The sequence below is a fragment of the Sparus aurata genome, chromosome 11 (assembly GCF_900880675.1).
Source record: "Sparus aurata chromosome 11, fSpaAur1.1, whole genome shotgun sequence".
NCBI lineage: Eukaryota > Metazoa > Chordata > Actinopteri > Spariformes > Sparidae > Sparus > Sparus aurata.
This window is the reverse complement of record NC_044197.1, coordinates 29015033-29032132: the sequence shown is the minus strand read 5'-3', so window position 1 is coordinate 29032132 and position 17100 is coordinate 29015033. Positions and strand designations below refer to the sequence as shown.

At 41.8% G+C, this 17100-nt stretch overlaps 2 protein-coding genes across 2 annotated transcripts in view; both read left to right on the top strand.

Moving 5' to 3' along the window:
- Positions 1-5985: 5985 nt before the first annotated feature.
- LOC115590965 (regulator of G-protein signaling 21) lies at positions 5986-9760 on the top strand. The gene is made up of 5 exons (XM_030432478.1): positions 5986-6208; positions 6293-6388; positions 6478-6533; positions 6724-6890; positions 9149-9760. Exons 1-5 carry the CDS (start codon positions 6132-6134, stop codon positions 9332-9334), a joined length of 582 nt encoding a protein of 193 aa, XP_030288338.1. The 5' UTR covers positions 5986-6131; the 3' UTR covers positions 9335-9760.
- A 5724-nt stretch (positions 9761-15484) lies between these two features.
- Positions 15485-17100, top strand: part of LOC115591587 (regulator of G-protein signaling 13-like) — a 27593-nt gene continuing 25977 nt past the window's right edge. The window contains exons 1-4 of the mRNA XM_030433718.1: positions 15485-15948; positions 16273-16332; positions 16640-16701; positions 16839-17098. Coding sequence (XP_030289578.1) covers positions 15866-15948; positions 16273-16332; positions 16640-16701; positions 16839-17098 — 465 coding nt within the window. The 5' untranslated portion in view covers positions 15485-15865. The remainder of the gene's footprint in view (positions 15949-16272; positions 16333-16639; positions 16702-16838; positions 17099-17100) is intronic.

Below are 17100 nucleotides of genomic sequence, written 5' to 3'. Positions count from 1 at the left end.
AAAGCGGACTCGGTAACAACAGTCAAGTTGTTCCTCGCACCGTTAACCCTCCTCAGACATAAGACTACCCGTATCATGAGGCTTTCGAAAGGCCTCGCCCTGATGATAATATCGCGCGCGCGCGCGTGTGTGTGTGTGTGTGTGTGTGTGTGTGTGTGTGATGACTCATACAGCGAAAGGTCTTGTCCCAGCTCACCTGACTCACACACACACACACACACACACACACACAATTCTCTGTTCCAATTTTAGTTGTGTCTGTGCCTGCTCTGATAAAGGATAAGTCGGTGTCCCATCAGATGTACAACCGCGCTGCCCAGACAAGCAAACACACACACACACACACATGCAAACACACAAGACAGTGAACTGGACTTGGTAAACAGCAATACATAGTTAAGGCTGCCAGAATGTGGTCATGTGACTTGTCTTTGTTCAATAAGCATAGTGTGGTTCTGGTGGGGTTAAACACGATACTGAGCACAAATTAACAAAAAGTGAAAGTGCCGTACTTCTCCATGCTCGCCAGTTGCCTTTCAGCATATTGTTGCTGTAATAAGCATTGATATCTCACAATGAACACTTCCTGTTAATCAGCCAGACCTGCTCTGACGAAATATCTCATGATTTTTTCCATTATAATGTAACGCTCATGTCACAATAGCGCCTAAGAAAATGTTGAAAAGTCGGTGTTCTACGGTGGCCTGATGAAAGGGGCCGATCAGGGGGAATTCTGCTCTGAACACAAACGTGTACGCCGCAGATATACTGCGGCTTTTCAAAAAGTTTAGATTGAACAGAAGACGAGCGCTGGATTTTAAGTATGAAACTGGCTGTTTGACAGTTTGCTACCAGCCTCTGTTCTCATTGTGAAATTGGACAGAAATTATTTGTCCTCTTGTTATGATTGGAAACGGCATTTTAAACATCATATTCTCCATTTAAGGGTCCAGGGTGTGTACACACTACTGAGGTTATTGATCGTCACTGACTGATCGTGCCCCCTCGACTCACCCTCCCCGTACGACGGCCGCTAAGAATGTGAAAAACTTGAACGTCTCTCTCCAGGTTTGGCCATTCTGGGTTATCATAAGAAACATGGCGGACTCCGTAGGTGATGACCTCGCAAGGTCCACTTAACTATTTGAGGAGCTTTTGGAACATATTACAGTCATCATCAGAAGAGGAGAGTAATGACAACAAGCGGTCATAACAGTGCTGAATTATAGAATTTTTTGGTTTGTTGTTGTTTTTTGTCTTTTGCTAAAGCTAACACCACCCATGGTCACGTTCCCTGAAAAAACTATTTTAATCAAAATTCTTTGAAGGAAATTATCATTTGGAAAAAGATCTAGCTAGCAGTGTTTACTCGTATCCTATATTAAAGTAAGTTAATGCTGTCTGTTAAGTTTGTAGGTTATACGCAGTACTAAATCTCATTTGTTTTTATCCAGAAAACTCACTCTCTACATTCTAGAGGACGTAGAGCAGAAAAAGAAAGATTTGCTGTATGAGAAAAACTCTCACTAAGCCTATTTTAAAATGACCTAAATATGAACTCTAAATAGATCCCCTGACAAATGTACAATTGTAGTGAAGTAGATCACATACTGCCTTATCAGATGTTGAAAAACAAGTCCAACACATGATCAGGACATATGTGGCTAAAATAAGTTGTCATCATGCCATTATCTGAAAGGAATGCTGAAAGTTTCAGCTATACCTGTTCATCAAGTTGCACATGCGTGCCTTCATTTTTATTTCTTTTCCACCAGGGTTATGTTTCCCTTCATTTGTCACTGAGATGATGTTTTTTCATGTGTTCACGGTACACAGAACACTGTGTGCCATTCACACTGTCACCACATCTTCTATGAATCAAACTGGACCAGAAGGAAGCTGGTGAATGAGGTCAGTGCACTGTTTCCACCCCATCTGAAAACAATGGAGTATGGAGAAATACAGTTATGAATATTGTAAACTGTCACACACACAAAAACAGCTCCAAGTTTTCATCTACACAGCCAATTCTTCAGGGATGCAAAAATACATTTACCCACAGTGCTAACTTTATAACTGTTCAAATTTCCAATCTGCCTCCAAATGCCTACATAATTCAAGGCATAATTCCCTTTTTTTTTAGATCATTGGTAAGCCAGGTCCAAACAGATACAGTTTGAATTGTTCCTGCTAAAGTTGATGTTAAGTTGTCAGTGACGTTGATTCCATCTCCCGTCTACCGTTGCAGTCACGTTACAACACCGCTGTCGTTTGAATCATCTGTGGTTGCCAGTTTGTTGCACTAGCTGACGTTGCTAATGCTAGCCAGCAAACGGATAATGTCATTAACACTAAGCTAACGAATGTTAACTTTGCTAAAGCTAGTTAGCTAATGCAATACACTAGCTATCATTAATGTTGCAAATGCTAGCTAGTTAACGTTAGGGGAGTACAGCCTATTAGGACCTTGATACAATATGCCGGGCGCATACTAACATTTGTCAGTTTATTCAGTCATGAAAATTAACAAAATGTTATTAAGTTTGTTTAGTCATTGAAGATCTCTCTCTGCTGATAAAAGCATCTTTCCCAAAGCTACATTTTGCACCTTTAATTCCCAATCGTAATAATGTTTTTTAAAGAAAAGAGATATTTGTATTTTGCGGCATTCTACAAGCTCTGTAGATGTGTTATTTTGAATGATTTATCTACATAAAATAAAATGTAAAATGTTATCAATATAACCTTTCAGGTTTCATGATTTAAGTTTCTACATCATAACAATGGAGGATGAGATCTTTGAGTTTAAACCTGGCATAAAGGTGAAATCTTAAAAAAAAACTGTCGATGCAAATTTGACTTTGTTTTTGCCCTGAATATCATCGTGAACTGTTTACCGTGTGCGCTTGTGATCCAGTTGAACTTCACCCCTACATGATGTCATTCGCAACGTTAACAGAAAGTTCACATGAGTGTCATGTGAAGAAATGTTAGTATTGCAAGAGGCCCTTTGTTCGGTTAAATGATACTTGTCGTGCTCTCTGCTACCGGCGATAGTCATCAACAATTTTCTGCCTGTGCCAACCGCCGCACAGCAGGAAATGATACCGCAGTGTGATGAGGAACAATGATGACGCCTTTGATTCAAGTGTCTGGCGGTTAAGTTGAGGTATTCTGGAGGACTGAAGAAGGCTAAACTGCGGGGTGCACCCTGCATTTTGACAAGTGGTGCAACGATTGGTGGCCTAGCTCTTTGGATGTCCACCCTGATTGAGTGATTTCTGTACAAGGTGGTGGACAGTGGAGGCTGCCATAACTCTCTTTCCTTTTTTTAATAACTTTAATTGAAGATCAAGATTTACTAGATGCCTCCAATCAAATTCATCTTCACCGCCGAGTGGAACATTATGTAAATGTTAAAAGGACGCTGCCACCGTGAAGGCCGAGTAACCCACAGGATTTTTGATTTTTGCATTCTCTGAACTTTCTCATGGTCCTGATGAAAGTACCGTCCATCCAAGCATGCAATGTGAAGGGCGTCGCCCGCCGAGGAGTCAGCCCCACAACCGTGCAAGTGCATCGAAGCTCTTCTGTGGAAAGTTTCAGACAAACCCCATCCAGCATTCGTCTAACCACAAACGTACCATTGTACACAATAGTGAGACCCCTGAGGGAGTTCTGAAAACCACCACATCAGCACCCCCACCCATGCTCTCGGCTTTGCATGCTGTAAAATTCCCGTTACGATTTCGTGTCACAACAGGCCGATTTTCATTCACAACTGAGGTCGCGTGTGCATGTATGATTTCATATCATACGAGCATGTGACACACACGTTCGCACACATTTGTGACATTAAAGGAGGACAGTGTCAGTGCAGGAGTACTTCTGAGAACTAGCCGGTTCACTTGCTCGGTTTCGGTACACATAGAAACTTCCTGTCCCTGTTGCCTATGACTCAATGCGTGTTTCAGTTTCTGTGCTCCGGGTCACTTTTAGACATTTGAAGTTGTTTTAAGTTGTTGTTTATGAGTCTGTCTTTTTTCGGTTTCAAACTTTAAACTCGACCATGTAAATGACGTGCACCACTTGAGCCGTCTTTTTGATCTTCAGAGTCAACTGAGTCAGTCCGAGTCTTTCATAGGGTTCTGTTCCTCGACAGTTCCTCTACTCTCATCCAGTATAAAGGAGTTTAATCCCATTGAGGATTACATGCTACGTTTAGAAAGGCAACCGAGTATCCAGGGTGCTATCATCATGCTTCTGTCAGTCAAGGACCATAGTTCAAATGATGTTATTTTGAACAGTTTCAGACAGTCTAAGTCCTTCAGAAAGGAGTCGATGCTTTTTTTTTCTTTTCACTTGGACTACTGTAATTATCTTCACTCTGTCCTAAGCCATAAATCAATAGCTGGCCTGTAGCTCTGTCTAGAACTGCTCGGCTTCTAACACACAAACTCTGTGAAATAAGATACCGTCACGCCCATTCTTGCTAGCTCTCCCCAGCATCCTTTCAGACAGGGATTCACAACTATTTTAGCTTGAGACCTAAAAAAGTTGTTAGGTCTGTCTGTCTACTCGGAACATAAACTTTCAAAAATTCATCACAAATCTTTTTAGATACACAGGATTTCTGACATTTGTTACATACCCATTTAATTAGTAAAAAAAAAAAGGATACACACATTACTGAGGAAGCCCATTTCTGCCAGTTAAATGTAAAAAAATAAAAATAAAAATTTTAAATATGAATGAATGAAAGTGGCACTGTAGGTCATCATAAAGTCATAAATCAAAATTATGAGTTTTTATTTCATTATTTTGAATATCTATCCGATAATCATAACTGTTTTCACATGTTTTTGTCTTTTATCTCATACTTCGGATTTACCATTGGAAAAAATTATTTTTCTTTGACTGTCTTCTCTCTTCTGCTGTCAAACATTTATGAACACATTTTGCTGCCTAATGAACATTATGGATAAGCTGAGGAGTCTCCTTTCTTCTACTTCAATTAGGAAATCCACTTTACATATCCAGCGTTCATTCTAGCTAATCGGCAAAATGGGTCTGTGATCCGTGGTATGGGGTTGAAACCGGAGTTTGTGAAAGGCTGCTTAAAGAGATAAGACCTAGAATTCTATTTGTTTGTGATTGACCACCAACAAATGCGTTTCAGCCTACTTGTTCCAAATGAACCTCAGAAGACAGGACACAAATATTTAGTAACATTTTCAAGAAAGGCAAAAAAAAAATTATTAAAACAGTCTGGAACTAAAGTTTTTTTTTTTTTTTTTTTTTTTTAGCAAACATTAAAACAAGAATTAATATGTTCTTGACAATACTGGAGATACAGCAGGAAGGGAAACTATGTATCACGCTTTGGCTATACATGCAAATGTTGTTAGTAGCATCAACTCACTGTTGATTCAATTTGCTTTTCATGGAATTTGCTGACAAGAAGGAAAATATAGGATGTCACCCGACTTGTTCTTGACAGAAACTGACTTGTAGCAGAAGACATTCTTCTAGGTCTTTAACCAACTTTAACCCGCTTCGTTATCTATTTGTTGTTTTTTGCTGTTGGTGTGCTCTGTTTCATTTTGAATTCTATACACCCTGTAATACAAAACAGAGGTTAATGTCTGTTTTTGAATGATCAAGGAACGTTTGTGTCATATCTAATAATATAATACATCCTGACATATTAATGGGTAAACTGTTTCAACAGGCAAATGCCCTTTGTCTCATGGTATCATCATTTTCCTCATCATACTGCCAAACCTTATTTAATAGTGTGCTGTCAGGCTTCTCTCCACCTCTTGGCGCCTTGAATCATTCAGTTCTCCCCTCAAGTCTGCAAGCTCCATATGCACATTACAGTAAAAAATACATCCAATCACACTGGAATTTTACAGCCGTGAGTCAGTGACAGCACTGAGTCTCAACAGCAGCCGGCTGCGTGTTTATCCAAATGGCATTTGGATACCTGTACCAGCAGGCCCTGGGCGTCACAGGGAGCACACCTTTCCTGCCACGGTGAGGGCGAGAACAGGAGGGAACTGTACCGTTCACAGTCGCGAACAACGGACTACCGTAACTCCTTCCAGGACATAACCAGGGATGTTAGAATGCCAAAGCTTTCGTTTTCAAAGATGCGGTTCTATGAAATTAAGGATTTCATGCCAAATATGAAGCGGCCTAGAAGGTAAGGCAGACAGACAAATGATGCACGGGTATGATTGGGGTTGAAACAAAGTGTAAATAAAGTTGCGCTGTGTCTGTTTTGCAGAATGGATATTGTTCTCAATCGAAAGAGGCATAAGAAGGACATCGAGTGCCTCATGGTTAAAAAGATCAACGATGAGACACCTCCTTCAAAACTCAGGTAGTGTATGTTGCACCGTTATACACATCTAAATCGTCCTGCTGTTCATTAGAGTGGAAATCAATGCCCAAAGTCTCTCTTTGTTACAGCTGGCAGACTGAACATAAACCCCACCCGACTCTGGAAAAACTGCTGCAGAATAAAAGTAAGAAATGCTCTTTTTGTTTTAAACCGCGGGGTGCTTAGTGGCAGATGATAGAGAACCCCAAAATAAGTGACAAATTAAAGTATCTGTTGGAAATCTAACTGTAAATTTGTTTCTAAGTTTGTACACTATTTACCCATATGACCTCTCTGGTGCGATTTGAGTAATCACTCTTGAATCTGTCCCTCAGAATATTTAGCGGCGTTCGGCTCCTTCCTGCGGTCCGAGTTCAGCGAGGAAAACATCCAGTTCTGGCTCGCATGTGAAGACTTTAAGTCGACGATCTCACCGGACGACATTCGCTGGAAAGCCGAGGAGATCTACCGGGAGTTTGTCGAGCCTACGGCTTGCAGAGAGGTCAGTTTGTCAGTGGCAGTGATTCATGGTGGATAGAGACAGAACTGGATGCATAGCCCAAAGTAGCAGAAAGCGGAAATAAAATCTGTGCCCTTTGGCATTCTTAGCATGAAAAACATAAACCTAAATATACACTACGTTTTTCTGAATTGATTTACCGAAAACAGGCTCGTGTATGATCGCGTCAGTGCAAGAAATGACACCAACTATCAGAAAGAAGAATGAGTAAAAGATTCACACAGAGGATGAAGCACTATGTTGCAACTTTCACTGTATACGTTTCAGTCCAGGTGAAGGTGAAGTCGTGCTGACATGCCTCTGAGTCATGCTGACACGCTTTTGTTCCAGGTACATCTTGTTAATTATTCTAAGTTAATTGAAAAGAAAACACACACACACAGGGTCAGTGTGTGTTTAGCTAGCTGCAGATGTCCCATCCACTGACTGTGGTGGAGTTACATGGAGTGAAACACACAGACACAGCTATAGGCGACTGAAAACACCAATCACAGCCCGGTCGCCAGGATGTTTTGTTAGCAGCTACCGCTTCTGCAAACCACAGTAATGTCCAAGGTTGTACCATATTACAAACCAACAAGGCTGGACCATCAACGTCTGGGAGCGCGGCCAAAACAAGTATCAGCACTGTGTTGCGACAAAAGAGAAATAGAAAATTCAACCAAAACACACAGAAAGGCGAAACATAAAGACAGTTTTTAAACTGCGGTTTTGCTGAAAGTTGCCTGCAGAACTTTCATTCTGGCGATTGGATCGCCAAGTCAATATCAGCAACAAGTATTTAACAAATGTATACATTTATAGCACCGGCTGTCTGTTTTTACTGGAAACACGTGGCTATACCAAAGCAACTAGGACTCTGGGATAGCTGGGAACTTTAAGAGCGGGTAAACCTTAAAGGTACAGTGTGTGGTGTATCGAGTATTTAGCAACATTTAGCGGTGCACCCCCTCCCTCGCTCACCCCTCCTTTTCTGAAGACGTCGGAGAAGCTCCAGAATCTGTAGCGGCCCTCGCGGACGAGAAATTACTTCTCTAAATACGGACTTGTTCACAACAGCGTCGAGTATTTCTACTAATTAATGTGAACATTACCAGTAGCTCTCCGAGAGGCACAAACTGAGGCTACAGGTGCACAATATTTGACGTTTACACACGGTGGCATTTCTTTTCCAGTGAAACGAATGCACCGCTAATAAACAGTGTACATTTTCTAGGTTTTACAGGGGTAAATATATATTATGGTCAGTTGTAATCTTTAACATTACTCTAACCTGTCCAGCAGAAAGCAGGAAACGTCACAATAATTTCTCTATCATCAGAGATTTCCATCGAGGAAAGGCAGCTTCAGTGGTATTGTTTTCACCGTTGCTTGTCCCGAGCTTGTTTAGCTTCTTCGTGATTCACACTCCTGTGATTTTTCTCGTACCAAATAAGTATGATCATCCATCCTTTATCAGATTGTACCTAGTACACTCAGGGTTCGTACGGATGCTTGAAATCCTTGAAAGTGCTTGAATTTCAATGTTGTGTTTTCAAGGTCTGAAAAGTGCTTGGATTTTCGTTTAAGTGCTTGAAAGTGCTTGACATTATAACTCTGTGTCTTGGCATCATTGGGATCAGACTGGATAGTTTGTGTGTATCATCACACATGCAGCCTGGTAACAATAGAGAAGGATGGCTGAGGAGAAGGTGAATTTGATGCAATTTGGACTGATGACACGTTCGATATTAATAAACTTTGATGAATAAGCGAAAAAGCTTATAAAAGTTTATGTCAAAAAAGAAAATTGCAGGGTGCTCTCAGGTCCCTCTAACCTGGTGCAACGCCAGAAGAACGCCAAGTGGCTTCCCTTTTTTTGGATAAAACTTTGTGTTCTCCTTTAATTTCTAAAGTTTTTGCTATCATGAAACATAATTTTAGATGTTTACAGCATAATACAATGTACATAATTGTGATAAAAAGTGAAACAAATAATCATGAGTATATATTCCGGTAGATATGTATTCTACCCCAGCAATAAGGTGCTGGAAAATTCTGTAAATGACCCTTGAAAGTGCTTGAAAAGTGCTTGAATTTGACCTTGAAAAATGTGTACGAACCCTGTACACTGTACCTTTAATATAAGCATTATCAGATGCCAAATCCAACTGAAACAATGAGTGATCATGTGAATGATATATTTGGCGTGAATGCTGCTGTACCCCACAGACTTTATAATGTGTTTTCTCTTCCTCCAGATCAACGTGGACCACCATATCAGAGAGAAGATTAAGGAGTCTTTGGAGAATCCGAGCCGCTCCTGCTTCGACGAGGCCCAGAAACACGTTTACCTGCTCATGGAAAGAGACTCTCGCCCCAGATTCCTGCAGTCTGACGCCTACCTGAGTCTAAAGCACAAATCCAGGAGTCTCTGGTACATTTAGCCGAGACACAAGGTCATCAGAACATGACCAACGCCACTTTTTTCTAATCCTCAGTATTTGTTTCTTCTTTCGATTTTGGCTGAATTGAGAAGTTATTTCACACTGTGTGGGAGGTGAGCGCTGAGGATGACGTGTCGGCGAAATGAAAACAAAGCAGGACAATCACCGTACGAGGAAAAAGTAATGAGAGTGGGAAACAGTATATGCATGTAGCGGAGAAAGAAGGCTGTTGGTATGTGTCAGCACTTTAGAGGATTGCGCAGAGTTTGGAGTTGAGTTGGAAATTCTGTATGTGTTAACTGAAAGTCTCAGTAAGTTAGAGAACAGTGTACAAATGATAAGAAGTGTCATTAAATTGTTTCTCACCTGGAGAATGAAATGACCTAGTTTTCAGAAATGGGCATTAAATTCATCTTTTTTTTCAAACTTCATGATCAATACTGGATTTATTTCGGGAGATGACTGTGCCAGTTCCTCCTTATCATTCATAGCTTGTCTTCATATTCTTACTATTTCCATAGAGTCAGAATGTTGAGACGGGTTTATATTTATCTGACTGTCTAACTGGAGGCGTGCAGACGGGCATGAGTCAAAGAAGAAAACGAGAAAAAAAGGAGAACAGTTTCCACAGCTCAGCCGGCAAAGGAGATTCTGTTTTTGGTCACATGTCTGATACATCCTCTAATTGGGCGCAGAGATGACTCCACACACCAGCAATAGGGTTTACCAAAGTGGAAAGAAGTAACCCCACATTAACCCTTGATCCCGCTCGGTTCTGTAAATGGCCTTATTCCTGAAAAATGTGCCTTAAAAAGGAGTACTGAGGCAGCTAATAATAACTCAGGAGCTTAAACGACAACACTGGAGTCATCGGACGACCTGATGCGTAACAGATCAGCCTGCATGGGCTGCCTTGTTAGGGGAATAATCTCATCACCCGCACACAACGATGGCTGAGACACACAAGTGCTTTAACCAAGAGAAATAACCTGAAAGACGTCTACTGTGGGGAAAAAGATCATCATGCTAAAGCAAAGAATAAGCTTTGCGTATTTCTTTGGAATCAAGACTAATGTTTTATGGGCCGTTGTTTCCGTTAAAGCCTTCTCTTGAAACTCAAGAGGAGGAAACGGGAATGTAAGTGTAAGCACCACAACTCTGCTATTCACAAGGTTGGTTTAACCTGATCAGGTGAAGAGACAAAAAGAATGGGTGTGGAGGATGTGCAGGTATTCATTTTAGGAAAAAAACAAAATGTGGCTTAAACATTGTCACTTACTTTTGCTCTGTACCTTCACCACCAACAGCTTTTAACCACATATAACAGTCATCATCACTGAATAAGGTGAATGTGTTGCGGTGTGACTGATGTTCTGTAGTCACATATTGGTTAGTTAGATGAGCCCTGCCCCAGTGCGATGATTGTGTATGCCAATGGATATTTTTTTTTGTTTTTTTGTTTTTTCACAGCAGGATCATGAACCTCTCTCATTTTTTATCTGTTACCTACTTTGTACCTCAATAAGTTCATCACGATACAAATTTAGTTACCAGCATTTGATTACCTGCACATACTATAGTCAGGGTTCGTACGGGTGCTTGAAATCCTTGAAAGTGCTTGAATTCCAATGTTGTGTTTTCAAGGTCTGAAAAGTGCTTGGATTTTAGTTTAAGTGCTTGAAAGTGCTTGACATTATAACTCTGTGGCTTTCTCAAAATTGGGATCAGACTGGATAATTAATTTCTGAAGTTTTTGCTATTATGAAATATAATTTTAGATGTTTACAGCATAATACAATTTACATAATTGTTATAAAAAGTGAAGGAAAAAAATCACAAGTATATATATTCCTTTAGATACGTATTTTACCCCAGCAATAAGGTGCTGGAAAATCTTAAAAATGACCCTTAAAAGTGCTTGAAAAGTGCTTGAATTTGACCTTAAAAAATGTGTCCGAACCCTGTATAGTCTACACTGGACTTTGACGATGGAGACCGGGGTTTACATCATGAGGTAAGATTGAGGCAGGAGACATTGGTTTGAGTGAAAGATTGTGGTTTCGGTTAAATGTTGAACATGTCCTGTCCTGTACTTTAACTCACTGGCGGCTTTTCAAAATACCAAAACAAGCCCCCATCTACTTTTAGTTATTTAGGAGAAGGCTGCAAACTGTTTCACTGATATGCTTTCTGACTTTAAAACTTTGTGACACCCAGCTTTCTATCGGCATGCGGGTGAGTAGATCATTTTTGTTTTCAGCTCACCCTTTAACCGAGAGCGTTGTGTACCTGAGCAAAACAATTCCAAAGATGCTAATGGCAGATACTGTACTGTAAAAGCAGGTATTTTTGAAAAATGCAATCCAGTCATCCTTCGTGGATTTGATTGTATACACATGGTCAACGTTCCCAGGCTGCAGGCTGCAGCTATTAGCAGGACTCCCAATAAACCTTTCTGAGCCATTAATATGCCAAAAACCAAAGTTATCCCAAAGTCAAACATCAGTAACTCCGAGTACACTTGGATGTCAGGGGTTGTCCCTGATAAATGACACAAGTCTCACATCTCCCGCATCACATGGCACACTATTCCTCACACACAGTCTGTCTCTGTTTTCTCACAACCCGGCACAGTTACCATGGTAGCGAAAAGAGGAAGTGAGTACTGTCGATGGCACGATGTTAGTCAAGACAGTCACACTTGGGGAAATTCACCACCAGATCTGTCCGCTACGTGCTAATGTATTACACGGGGCTTTCTATACTGCTGAGTTACAGTAATTGCAGACACACAATACGATGTAAAAGGGACAGCTTTCAGTTCACAGTGTTTGGTGACTCTTCACAACGCCTCAGTACTTATAACCGTGTTTGGGCAAAAGAGGGAGAGCAGCATCAGTGAAGCCAAGCCAAAGGGCAGATCGGAACAGAATAGCCTGGGGCATCAGGTGGTGAGCAGGAGAGACAGGGGGAAAAAAACTGTGATATCAGACACTGTCTGAATGTATCAGGGATCCTGTGAAGTATTTTTAATTACCTTCTGAGTCCTCTTTCTTTTCCTTTTCCTCCGGTTTCTGCCAGAATCCGCTCCCTCAGTAATTGTCAGGGAAATTAAACATAACAGAGCCAAGACTGGCAGCCCTGGATTACATCTCCGAGTTTATAAAAGAGCTTTGAATCAGCTGTTTCATCCCAACTGAAATAGCGCGAACAAAGTATTTTATCGCGCCACAATTCAATTCAGATCTACTAAAACATAGATCTTCTTGGATGAGCAGTGACCTAGAAACTGCTCAAGCGTCGGACCTGCGAACCTCTGACAGCAAATAGCCGTATTTATTAATAATGCCAAATCTAACCGGCAGAAAAGAGACAGCAGCACCGTTCTTTTCTTGTTTTGTCAACCCGTCGGGCTCCTTTGTCAATCTAAACCTGCTTCTATTGACATTTATTTGGGCAAAAAGATTAATGAATTGCTGTGTTAAGGTGCAAGAATGAGCAGAATAAGAAATCTCACAGTAATTGTGAAGAAACCCATCTGACCAGTGTGAAGTGAGAGGCAGATGGTGTGACTGTTCCGTCACACTTTTAGCCAAAGCTCAGAGCGGAGCGAGGAGAAATGATTTCATTTGTAGTGTTTTTCATTTAGTTAAACTTTTCTACAACAAGCGAAAAATACCTCTGTTGGCGTAGCATGGTGTGGTACTTTTGAACAGGAGGAAATACCAAACAAACAGCGCAGAATAGTATTCTCATTTCAACACAAGGTCTTAGGATATCGAAACAAGAACACCGATGTTTGGCGACCAACACTAGCATTGACCTATTCTCACTCCCAAAACAGCCTGTAGCGTCCCCTCTACAACACTTGCTGAAGTGCCCCTCTACTGTAGTAGTACAAAGAGCAAGAAGAGTCCAAGTCAGATGGTTAGATTGGCCATACACTGGGATTTACTTCCAGAGATTGGGGTTGCATCCCACATGTGACCAAGATTGAAGATTGATTTGCTTTTAAGTTATGTTAGGCAAGTTGAGTAAGTTAACATAAGCAAGCGATGTGACTGAATTGAGTTATTTTTAGTATGATCCTTGCCCCTGTCTCACTGAATGTTTTCCTCTTAGATACAGCCAAAGCGACACTTCATAAAAACGATCCCTTGTTTAAGAATGCCCACGCAGCTAAAATAAGTTCAGGATCAGATGCTGAGGACTATGAATTCCCACAGTTCTGTCTTCAGTTCCAAGCATCTGCAACGGCAGATATTTCAACACTGGACAAAATATGTGATACGACAGCAATGATTTGAAAGGGAACATAAAATGTCAAGGGTCAGCACTACTAATGCTAATTTCAGCTAACGCTAGTCACCCGCCAAGAAACTGTCCAGTTCACTACAAGTTCTCACACCACAGCTGGACCTCTGGCCAAGCTTGGTCTTTTCTCTGCACCCTGTCTGCTCCCAGTCCCTGAACATCTAACAGGCTCAAATGTAGAAGGCTGTGGTCCGTCAAATATGTATGAGTCAGTGTTGACGTTGGCTTCGGGAGCCATGTTCTTTAGTAGTAGCTGACCTTGTCAGCCTTCCATTTTATACCAAAACTCCTTGAATTTAAGGTTAATTAGGCTTACAGGACTGAGTCTAGCTGTGAAAATATGCTCACAGATCTTTTTCAATAAAGCAATTATCGACTTATTTTTCTTATATATTAACTCCCTACTGATGTCAATCTAAAATCCCTCCTACTTAGAGCAGGGGTTCACAAAGCGCAGCCCATGGGCCAACGGCAGCCCACAGAAACATTTTGTGGCCCCCATATGTGACACGAGATGCACACATTATATTTCTATCATTCCATTTTGATATTTTCTCTCAGAAGCCAACATTAGGTACACTACTCCACACGCTACTGCGTCAAACACCCTACATGTGTATGCAAAGTTAGGATTGAAAACTGGGTCATCGTATCATAATGCCTCACTGACTGAATAGGTCGGTTTCCAGTGACTCCAAAAACAACACGATTGTTGCCTCATACCGGCAACAGGTGACCCAAACGATTGTCCTGTGTTCACAGTTCTCAGTTAGGGTCAAGAAAACATCAAGGTTTGCGTTTGTGTTGAATAGCTATAGTTCATATGCTACTTCAGTTTCGTACGTCACTTTACTAACTTCAAATAACTCACTGTCCTTTGCTTGTTTGACCCCAGCCCCCCATCCCCCGACCTCCTCCCAACACCGACTATGTGGCTTGTTACACTACTTTGTGTGGACTTCACACTTTGCAACTGTAAGTAATCACTACAAGCCACAGCTAAGACAGATACGTGTGGTAAATAAGCTGCTGTCACGGTCGACCTCTGTGGTGGTTTTTCTGATGAAGACGAACTGACGGGCTGCGTGGCAACCAGTCGCACCTCCTCAAGCCCAGGGATGTCCTCCATGCTAGTGCTGCTAGCTAAAGCTAGCGAGTACTGTGAACAACCTGGCAGTTTAATGTGGAAATAAAGATGGAAAAGCCAACACAGAAAAAAAAAAAAAAAAGCTGTCTTGTGGAGGAGGAGGTGCCATGAAAAGTGAATCAACTTTCACTTGATGGACCTCGGAGGACAGATAAAGTGACCTGCCGTGTCTCAAAACAGGTGAATTCAGTGCCTGTGTGTGTGTGCTGGCTCCCGAAATGGGCACTACATTGGCCTTTCTATACCGGTGAGAATATAAGACATTCAACATAAAAGACCAACACAGAGCCATGCATATTTCTACCCTACTTACAAGGATGTCAGTCCACAGTTTGGCCATGTTAGGATATTACAATTGTCTAACTTCCTGTCGTCTTGCTGAGTCTCTCTGTTGCAATCGATTTCGCTGTTTCCTCTTTCTCCTGTCTGTGGCCTCGTGTTGCATGAATTGACGCCACACTTTTGAATTTCCCTTTGCGGGGATCGATAAATGTTGAATCGTGGAAAACGTCGAAACACGAGACAGAAGCACAAACCCTTCCATTTGTCTCCAACGCGCTTCAGCTTTCCAAACCACCGAGCAACACACGCAGTGAGCAAAGGTCATGATTTGCCTATCACAGTCACTGTTACTGTAATTTGCATCTGTGCTGTCAGCCCAGAAGTAATGTGAACACAGCATGCTTTCAGCCACAGAGTGCTAAATGGTCGGCTCATCCAGTCAGGAGGAGGGAAGGATCCGCACCAGCAGGAGGGGAAGGAAAAGGAGCAGAGAGACATAATAGGGAGTAAGGCATCAACAGGAGGGAGGCATGCACGCAGCACAGGGTGATTATGTGTTGTTTCTAACAGCGAGGTAGGAGGAGAGGAGGAACAGGAGGAGGAGGAGGAGGAAGGGGTGCTTCCTCTTCAGTCTGGGCTGAGCCGCTGATGTATCCCAGCAGCCCCCGGTCTGCAGCAACAGGAAACCTTGGTATAAAAAGCAGCGTCGCAGGGGGAACCCTCCTAAGTGTCTCTCAGCCGCAGCATGACCAGGACCGGGAGCCTGAGTGTTCGGACTTAATAAGACAATGCCCAGCCTAATCGTCGAACCACCACTCAACACACAGCACTTCATCATGGACAGAGATGACAGGAAGAGAAACAAGAACATGTGAGTGAAACTTCTACGTTCCTGTAAATATGCTGACTTGGGGCTTGATAAAAAAAAAAAAAGAAGAATCTTCGTTTTGATTAATATATGTATTTAAGTTGCGACGGGATGTTTTGCTTTTTCAGACACATGTGAATGGGATGCCTCGTGGTACCGCCCGAAAAATAGTTTAAGTTAATAACGCGGTCTAACTTTACTGCGGCACATGCTGTCTTTTTCTCATTACTAACATGCCCAACATGCTTGGAAAGGATTCACTGCAAGCTAATTTAACAGCAGCAAATCCGACAGGGATATATTCAAGCGTTTCTTATCTCTCCGCAGTGGAAAGAACTTTATGTGCCGACTCCAGTGCATGTTCTCACACTCATCAAGCTCTGAGAGGTAAGGAGACTTATGGAGTGTTTTGCATACATTTCAGTTTTAAAATAGCCAGCCTGCTCCTATCATTTCCATCTATGGCATCATGAAAGGATTCAAATGAACTTGAGACACCATGTTTGCTTTGGCACGGCACGCATGCACACCAACATACTGCGTTTGGTTGGACATTTTTTGTGTGAGTTTGATAAGCACATCTGCTCTGCTTTCTTGATTGCACGGCCTCTGTCTCCTCGCAAGCCTTTGCATCGCTTATTTTACCCAAATTTGATTCCGGTCGAGTAATCTAACTTGCATTCTCTCCCAGCAGGCTAAGTTTAGAAGATACCCAACAATGGTCACAGTCACTGGAAAGGCTTCTCGAGTCTAAATGTAGGTTGCTATTCCCCCGAGGACGAGAATACTGGCCACAAATGATGTTTGTAGGATAAAGGCTTTTTTAGAAAGCCGAGAAGAAAGAGGGTGTTATCTGTCCTTCATGCTCGGTGTGTTTTCTCTGTTTACTTCAGATGGACTGGCGACTTTTCGCAACTTTCTGAAATCCGAATACAGCGATGAGAATATTGAGTTCTGGCTCACCTGCGAGGATTACAAGAAGATCAAGTCTTCATTCAGAATGTCCTCGAGAGCCAAGAAGATTTACGAGCAGTTCATCAAAGCAGAATCTCCTAAAGAGGTAAATCCAGCCGAGAGATGCTTCGCATTCTGTCTCTCTTCCATATACTTAGATCTCTTCATTCTGTCATGTCATATTGGAATGAAATACATGGC